This window comes from Pinus tabuliformis, chromosome 4_2, assembly GCF_031772625.1.
Source record: "Pinus tabuliformis cultivar Carrire ecotype Pingquan chromosome 4_2, CPIR1, whole genome shotgun sequence".
Classification (NCBI taxonomy): Eukaryota; Viridiplantae; Streptophyta; class Pinopsida; order Pinales; family Pinaceae; genus Pinus; species Pinus tabuliformis.
Genome location: NC_142304.1, coordinates 519,338,812 through 519,348,641, shown reverse-complemented (window position 1 = coordinate 519,348,641; position 9,830 = coordinate 519,338,812). Strand labels below are relative to the sequence as shown.

At 32.3% G+C, this 9,830-nt stretch overlaps 1 protein-coding gene across 2 annotated transcripts; it reads left to right on the top strand.

The window, feature by feature from the left end:
* The first annotated feature begins 4,451 nt into the window (after positions 1-4,451).
* On the top strand, positions 4,452-7,261 carry LOC149170268 (universal stress protein A-like protein). 2 transcript variants are annotated; one of them, XM_089427284.1, is made up of 4 exons: positions 4,452-4,802; positions 5,072-5,157; positions 6,548-6,666; positions 6,844-7,261. In XM_089427284.1, the coding sequence occupies exons 1-4, from the start codon at positions 4,622-4,624 to the stop codon at positions 6,932-6,934; spliced, it is 477 nt and encodes a 158-aa protein (XP_089283410.1). In that variant the 5' UTR covers positions 4,452-4,621; the 3' UTR covers positions 6,935-7,261. The 2 variants fall into 2 exon arrangements, with proteins under 2 accessions (XP_089283410.1, XP_089283409.1); XM_089427283.1 differs by having other exon boundaries at positions 5,054-5,157.
* The last annotated feature ends 2,569 nt before the right edge of the window (positions 7,262-9,830 follow it).

The window sequence follows — 9,830 nt, the reverse complement described above, 5'->3', positions numbered from 1 at the left end:
TAAAATTATTTTAAAATAACACATAAGTAAAAAAAAAATAATAAGTGAAAATACTTTCGCAAAGTTATATTATTAATGAAATTAGAAACACTTCCTCAAATGCTATTGTTTAATTCTTATAATCAACTAATTTCTATTATAATGATGATAAATTTTTAATAATTAAAAATTAAGCAATACTTATAATAACAATTTTCGGGAAAAATCACATAAGAGATATTTTTGTCGACCATTTCGAACCAACCAGTGTGGTTCATCTTCAGTTCAAGATGAGGAATCAGATCCAGGCATTTAGATAAATAGATGTAGAGAGCTGCTAACTAGCCATTAGGGATAACAACGAGTTTGACTAAGGGTAGGAATTAGAAAAGGTTTTGACCAAAAAAGGTTAAGGGAAAAGAATTTAAAAATAATTGGATAAAATAATGATATAAAAAGTTATAATTTAGAAAAAATAATAACCCCTTATAACTAAATTAATTAATATAATATTCTAAAAAATCATTAAATAATTTTAAGAGTCATAAATTAGATACTATTAATAAATGATATTCTAAAAAGTATTAATATTTTAATCTTATTCATATAATTATTAAATAATCTTAGATAGTCATAAATTAGATAATAGGAGGATTAACAAACAACATTATAAAATTATATAATATAATAATATTGAATAGGGTAAAAAATAGAAAGGGTTTTTACCAAAAGGTTAAGGGAAACTAATTAAGGAGAATAAATTACTATAAAGAAAGAGGTTAAATAAGTTGAAAAAAATAAATATATAAAAAATGATTAACTCCCTATATAACCTCATTAATGAATATAATATTATATTAAATAACCCCTATATAACCTCATTAATGAATATAAAATTAAATTAATATTAAGGATTAATCCTATTCATATCACCAAAAATAAAAATAATTTAAGGGAGCAATATAAATATATATATATACATATAATTTAAGAGAGCAAAAAATTAATATATATATATATATATATATATATATATATAACTAAATAAATAAATTAATTAATCTATAAATAAATAAGAATTTTTTTAGGAAGAAAGCATAGGAATCCAGTTTTTGCTGATACTCGAGCCATCATCTCTATTTAAATTAACATGTCTCTTTTCAATTTCTAAGGCATGTCTCTTTTCAATTTCTAAGGCCTCCCTGAATTTATGATGATGAAAATAGTCAATCTTCGCAATAACCTTACTCTTCAATGCAAATGCGATGATTTTTTTTTTTTTTTCCTGCATGCTCTGCCAAAGCAAAGGAGCGAGACCTTCGATGCCTGATGTCGACAGCATGTTCACAAATCCTTTGGTTTATGGATCGACCAGTCTCACCAATATAAGGAGTTCCACAAGAACAGGGAATAATGTAAACACCCTTTCCATCCCTGGGGTTAATCGAGTCTTTAACAAAATGAAGAGAACTTCAGATAGTGTTAAGGGGTCTAAAGGAAGAATGAATCCTATGCTTCCTCAAGATCCTAGTGATTCTATCCGTGGTCCCTTGAATAAAAGGAAGACGCACACCAGAAGACCAATCCTTGGGGTCAATTTTACTCTTAGGGCCTTTTTCAGCATTTTGAAAAGCCTTAAGACCTTGAGACCTACTATAACCATTCTTATTAAAAACTTTTAGGAGGTGGGTTTTCTCATCTTCAAGGTGATTTTCATCGGAAACTCACAACACCCGAGTGGCTAAGGTGTTGAGAACGCCTAGCTTTTGAGCAGGAAAATGATGGGAACTAGCATGGAGATATTGCTCTATGTGAGTTTTCTTCCAAAAAACTTGATGGGAAAAAGAACCATCATCCTTCTTTGAGATAAGAACATCAAGAAAAGGCAGGCTACCATCAACTTTGAATTCCATGGTGAACTTTATATGGCTCGATTGACTATTAAGATGATGGTAAAACAACTCCAACTTCTCTTTACCATGAGACCAGATGACACAAGTGTCATCCACAAACCTTTTCCAAAGTTTGGGTTGGTAAAGAGCCAAAGACAAGGCTTTGGATTCAAAATGCTCCATGAAGAGATTGGCCACAACGGGGAAATGGGAGAACCCATAGCCACTTCGCAGGTCTTCTCATAGAATTCACCCTCAAAACTAAAGAAAGTAGAGGTGAGACAAATCTTAACTAAAAAAGAAGTATCGGGATCAGTGATGTGATAGATAATATCAATGGCCTCATTAATGGGAATATTAGTGAATAACAAGACCACATCGAAACTCACTAGCTGATCCTCAGGGTCAAATCTAAAATCATTTAACTCGTTAACAAATGAAGATGAATCTTTAACAAAAGATTCTGTTCGGCCAACGAGGAGTTTGAGCTTATTAGTAAGAAATTTCGCTAAAAGGCAATAATATCTCTTATGTGATTTTTTCCGAAAAATGTTATTATAATTATTATGGATCACAGAAGTCTAGGTTCAAAAATTAAGCAATAAATTTAATAAGATTATAAATATTTGAATATTTATAATAATTTTATGAATTAAGATTTTATTAATATAAATTAATTATATTTAAAAAAATTAAAATTTTAAATTAATGCTAAAATACTAAAATTATTTTTAAATAATATCTAAATTAAAAATGTTGTTGTTGTTGTTTTAAATAAGAATAATTTTATTTGTTAATGAGTTCACTTTCAAAACACCAAAAAAATCCAAACACCATAAAATAATGTTTTTTTCAAATAAAATAAGAAGGCCTAGTGTAATTTATAGACAAAATAGGTTTTTTAGTAATACAATTTCAATTAATAATGTGATTTTTTGTTATTTAAAATACATTTTTGAATTTATAAATAGATTCAACATTTTGAAAACCGTTAGGGCATTCAGATTCTACAAATTAAACTATGAAACTCAAGTTTTTTAAAATCAATGTTGCATTTAGGCTAAAATTAACCAATCATGAAAAAAACCATTTCATTACCATTTTTCTCGTTATTTTTAATCCAATCCAAAAGAGATTTTTAAAAACTTGAGTTTCAGCTGTTTAATTTGTAGAATTTGAATGCCCTAAAGATTATACATTCAAAAATATATTTTAAATAACAAAAAATTATATTCTTAATTGAAATTGTATTATTAAAAATACTATTTTGTCTATAAGTTAGAGGCGAAGTCTAACTTATAACTTGAGGAAATGATAGTGAAATTTTAATCAAAATTCGACAGAGATTTTTAAAACTTGAGTTTAAATTGTTTAATATGCATAATTCGAATCTTCCAAGGGTTTTCAAGGGTGCTGAATCCATTTATGTATTCAAAAATATATTTTAAAGAACAAAAAAAATCTTGAAATTGTATTGCCGGAATTTGGTGATTTTTGATAAAAATAGCTATTTCGTCTATAGGTTAGACTACCCTATGTTATTTATTAAATTCTTTATGTCAAATAATTTTAATTATAAGTATGGCATTTTTGTTTAAATTTAAATATAAGTTCAACAAGAATTTGAATATTTATAATAATTGTAGTCGTGAAAATTTCAATAATATACTTTATTCATATTCTTATTTTTTTATAAAATATTTTTATCAATCTAAAATTGTTTTTAATGAAAAATAATTATATACATATATGAAGTAATAGAAAATTTATTAAGTTAACATTTTGGAATAGACTCTCCAGATTTTTATTAAGAGAATGTATGGAATATGCCATAATATTCTTAAATCAAGGGTTGACATTCTCTAAATTAGTTATGCTCTTTTAATTAATTTATCTCAAATTAATAAATTAAAGAAAATAGCATATCAACACATTATATTGAGTATGTGGTATCTATAAAGCATGTATTAGCCCTAAATATTGTAACAAAAACTATTTACAAATTAAAAAAATTTAGTGGGAAGAATCTCCACGGTTAAAAACACTGTTTAACACACACATATAATGAAATAAGTATTTTAATGCTTATCTTGGATTAATACCTACCAATATTTGCCAACTATTTAATTTATATAAGTGCATTAATCATTATTTTATTGTACTATTCTTAAATATATCATCGACTTCTTACATTTTAATTTAACATATTTATAAAAATATATTATAAAATAAATATTTTAATATTTATTTTTAATTTATTGTTGCACTAATCATAATTGATTTATATTATCACATGTTACTATAATATTTAAAAATAAAAATCCATAGTATCTAAAATCACCAAGTGATGTATAAGAGATAAGCTTTTAATTTTATAAGACTCGTTCACAATCTCCCGCCATTAACCTATTTTATTATATCCAAAAAAACAAACTTTTAACCAAAACCTTCCCACTTAATTACGTACATATTTATTAACAAATTTTAAATTTAAGTGGTAGGGGAAATTACACCATCAAAAATTACACATTAAACAATGATTTATAAAGTAAAACAAAACACTACAAGAACGCGCGGAAGACCAGAAACCCGCTGAAACAAAAGGACGCAATCATCTTGAATTAAATTCAAGAACTCGAACAAACTGGTTTTCTCGTCCTTACCAGAACCCATTTTCTTGATTGCATAGAGCAAAAGAATTTAGTGGTGTGAACATACGAGTAAGCAAATAGAGAAAAACCAGTGCATGAATGGAGTCCATGGAGCAACAGAAAAGGTCAGGCAGGCTCATATTGGTGGCCATAGACGAGAGCAAGGAAAGCATCAACGCTCTCCAGTGGGCTCTTGACAACCTGTTTACATCGCAGGATAGAATCATTCTCATTCATGCTCAGCGTGATGCAGTTTCCTCTTTCGCACCAGGAAGCCCAGGTCAGTCTTTTCAAGCATTTTTACTCCAGCTGTAATGGAGATTTGGAGATTGCCATTCACCATAAAATGATGCTAAGGGTTTTAGGTTTATTGACTGGAAGGATTTTAATCTTGTGGCCACAGAAAGCAGATAAGCGTGTTCTGTTGATTCATCCCAGAGCTTGTGATGGCAAATTTTCATCTCGAAGTGTTTTACTCTGTTTTGGGTTTGTTGTAGAGGCCGACTTCTGATTGCAATTTGGCATGACCAGGTTTTATGCTCCCAGTAGAGGTGCTCAAGCTGTTGGAAAACGATATCAAGAAGTGTACAGAGACGATTTTTGCGAAGGCAATGGATTTGTGTAAATCCAAAAATGTAAGGATACTCTTATTGTACATTGGAATTAGAGAAATTAGTGTGATCTAGATTGGAGGGTTTATTCAAAACTAATATAGTTTATTTGATGTTCAGTTGAATAGTAATACTGGAAGCCTTTTTCCTTTAATCTTTAGCTGACGGTATTGAATCCCTTTTACCCATGCTTTCATTACAAATTGCATTGAAAGATCTAAGTTCTTTACATTTTCAGAAGGAGATTTTATTGAACTTAATTGGATGGCAGATTTCAAATATTTTGAAATTTGATGGACAAAGTCAATTGTTTCATTTTGTTAACAACTTCTAACAATATTCCTAAAATCTACTATCAAAATAAAGATAACTAATCAAAACTTATTTATGTTTATTGTATAATTGTGTATTGAATCTAGATAGTAGATTGGGCATGTATCGCGTAGATATTCACAAAAACCTATCTAAATCTGGGTTCTAGGGTACCAAGCTGCAGGATGTATCTCTTAAACTCATACAAATAACTGAGGTATCAATTATTGGAATTTAAGACCTGCAATTTTGAACTTTGCAATTTTGGAGTGCACATTAGACTCACTGATAGATAGATTTAGGATCGTACGATTCTTACTTGAGTGTTAAAATCCTTCCATCCATGAGGAAAAAAAATTAATGTTCAGTTAAAAGCCAGTGCCGACTTCCTCAGTCACAGTCAGAATGTAATTGGCAAATGAGCATGCCGTGTACATTTGAACCTTAATCCTTTTAAACTCAAAACCAATACTATCTTAGAGCAAGACACTAGTGCAGATTGGATTTATGGTTAAGTGCCTCTATGATTATTTCAAAACTTAATGAGACATTTAACATCAATTTTGTTCTATCAATTAAGGTCTTGGCTCATTTTAGTTAGGATTGCAAACTTAAAGGAAGGTCCTTCTACATATCAGTTCTATTGGGCTAGGTCCAAAGGTGGAAGTCTCACACCAGAAAGCGGTTGCCAATTAATATAGGGGCCATTTAAGTTGGAAACTCAGTGTACATGTCCAACAAGGCTTATGCTTGTGGGCAGGTGCATTAAGATTAAGAATATAATGACAGTTCCATTGACTCGATCTCAGATCTCCTAGTTGACAGCCCTGGGTTACAGGAAACCGGTAACAAAAAAGAAAATAACAAAGTTAAATTGAAAGGCCAATTGCCATTACTAGATCGGTCATGATATTCATCCTATCATGTAAGTTCTGAGATATTAGTACACTGTTGTTTTGAAAATATCACAATATCAATTCCAAGATCAGAACGTATTCTTGCACTGATCACACCAATTGCAATCTGGAGCTTTTCCGTCTTCTTTATCTCTGTAGTTTTAATATGGAAAACCTTACAGATTTTTTTCCTTCCAATGTCCCAGGTGACTCCGGAGATAAAGGCTCACACTGGAGATGCCAGGGAGGTCATATGCGATGCTGCAAAAAAGTATAATCCTGACATGTTGGTGATAGGTAGTCATGGATACGGAGCTTTTAAGAGGTATTGTTGAACGAAATTCCCCCTTATTTGCAGCTCTAAGAAGTGCGTTTTCAAAACAAGCATTGTTACTGATATGCTTGATTTGAAATGATTCATGTCGTTGTTTCAGAAAACTAGCAATTCCCTTCGTTTTGTAATACAACACTTATTTTAAGCAGGGGATATTGGATTCTGCAGGGTGTTTCTCGGCAGTGTGAGCGACTATTGTGTCCACCACGTACAGTGCCCTGTTGTTGTCGTGAAGCCCCAGCATAACAAGGCTCATTGATTTTCATTAGCCTCATGTCATCAATGTGCTCTGAATCATTTAATGCTGGCTGGCCTTTATGCGCCATATAAAAACAGAGATACCATATAAATACTACTTTTGGTAGAAATAATAATTCAAAACATGGACCAAGGAATTTAAATACTCACTCCTAATATTTGCTGGTAATTTCCATTGTCTTTCTGGAACATTGAAAATATGCTCTGCTTTATGCATGGCTGCATGAAATGATTAAAACACGACATGATTGTCACTAGAAAATTGGAATACACTTCATGGAACATATAGTGCCATTGTATTGTATGATATGATATTTCATTTGAGTCATGCTTCGTTTGCATCTTATTGTATCGAATCATATTTACTTCTCACCTATCTCTGTTCCTTTTATGATAACCTGAACTTTGTTGTGAACAATAATTTACTTGGTAATTCAAAATGCAAAATGTCCTGAAAAGAGAATCTTAGGGTCCGTTATGGCTTGCAAGCTGTAGACATGTACATGATTTTGGATTCCTGAGCACACACATGCTCGGGACAGAACATAAGAAAAGACCTTTGCAGAGCCAAAAATATATTGAATTCATTTTAGGCATTCTCATTTAGATATTGGGTTTTGTTTTTATCGTAGAAAAGCATGGTAATTTGGGTAAATTTGATTTGGTCAGTGTCGATTTGATATAGTTATTAACGGAGTTACTATTGGTGGTTAACCATTGTGACCTGTAGCCTATGTTGCATCAGCCTTGGGGACGTCGTGGGGACAAGTTTTCAGGACAGCTCGAGCATACCCGCAAATTTTCTGGGGACAATACGTAGAGGATGGCAATTATATATATTCACAGTGTGCATATACTATAAACATGAATGATGAGTTGAACATATTGAAATAAAAATTAATTAATTAAGAAATTTGAAATTCATCTTAGTAATTATGAAACATGGCAGACATTGAATTGTCTAATAACTGGGTAGATTAAAGATTATATATTCAAAGGAAAAACAAGCATAATAGTCCAAATTAATACATATTGTGAGTGCCAAATGGTGTCCAAAAATGCTTGACGCTGATTTCCTTTTCTATCATCATCATCACTCATCATCAATGCCCTGCAACTGCAACTCATTGCCATCTAATGGTACATTTACCAATCCTGCATGGAGTGATGAATCATCCACCTCATCATCAATCTGGGAAGGATCCTCGGGAGCTACATCCCACTGTGCTGCTAGCCCTTGTAAATACTCTGGTGCTTTCCTTGTAAGAAGGTGAAGACTGCTATGCACATAAACTAGTTTTTGTGCTCTCTTGAAGATACAATATATGTGGACCAATTCTTTTCTACAACTGAAGAACTAGCAACTTGAGATAGTGAACACATAGCTAGAGTGCGTATTTCTGAAGCTTTGTCCTCATACATCCTCCACCATCCACTAGGACTTCTTTGTGCCATACCCATCTAATGTTGCTTTGCATCATTAGAGAAACTGGGCTACAAGCGTCACAAAGTCAAGAAATTGTTCTCGAATTATTATTTATTTCTTTTGTGTATACATCTTTTGTATGGCATCAATAAACCCTTGTTTCACTTTAGGACCATCTATTGGTGCACCTCCACATTCAACCCTTAAGCTTGAGCAACGCAAAATTATAACATAGTAGAAGATTTGGCTCAGTCACCTTCTGCTATGTCGACGCTTGAGGTGCTTCAAAATTGTCTCTCCCAAAAGCATGATTTATTGTCAGCAATTGGTGGAATTGATCCAATGGATTCCAATCTCATAGTTTTTAACCATGCGGGTTATACGCCACAATTAACAGCACAATTAGCATTCTTGATCCAAGTAAATGATTTGAATCACCTCATTCACCGAACCATTGTTGACGTAGGTGCATCTACTTGTATCATGTCAATGAATTACTGGAAAACACTTGGCTCACCGCCTTTGTCATGATCACCTACGACGTTAAAAGCTTTTGACAATCGCACTTATACACCTTGTGGAATTTTAAGTAACTTGTAGATAGAACTAGGGGGGAAACTATCACTGTTGAAGTTGAGGTCGTTGACGGACCCCTTGACTACAATATTTTACTAGGAAGACCATGGGTTTACGCTATGGCTGCTGTGGTTTCGACATACTTTCGTATGATCACTTTCCCTCATAAAGGTGGAATCACAGTAATTGATCAACTCGCCTTCTTCACCTCTAGTTCATAGGCAACTGGAAGTGTTCCGTTAGTTCACGGACCTCCGCTATCTCTTCAGAACATTGGAGTAGGTCTCTTCAAAGATTCTTCCCTAATGGGCACCTTTTCACTACCGTCACCATCACAAACGGCAAAAGTTGCAAAAGTTGAGACCTGTAACATGATATCTTCCACTTCATCTGACTCATGGAAGATTTCCAATAATTCCGAAGTTGATATGCGTAATGAAACCATGCCGCTAAGCCCAATTGAGCTCACATAGCAATCAATATTTTTGGCTTGCGCAACAAATCCAAATCCATCATCACCGATTGTATGGGTTGATCGTTCGTTAGAATATGGTACTTCCTCTGATCCTTTTTCACGTACATTTTCTATTGATGAAGGAATCATCCAATCAATGATGATAGAAGAAGAACCATGGGCAAATTATCATCATCGATCCCATCTTCCAGATCACATAGAAGATATTCCAAATGAACTAAATCGCCCTTCAATCATTGATTTCCTTTCAAATTCTGTATTTATAGACACAGTCGATTCCGAACGAAACTTATTGAATATCGAAGAAACCATTTCTATCGATATTTCGACCAAACCTGGAATTGTAGAAAACATCCATGTTGGCAAATATTGTTCTCCATCGGAACTTGAAACTTACCGTGCTCTTTTTCGTGAATTCCA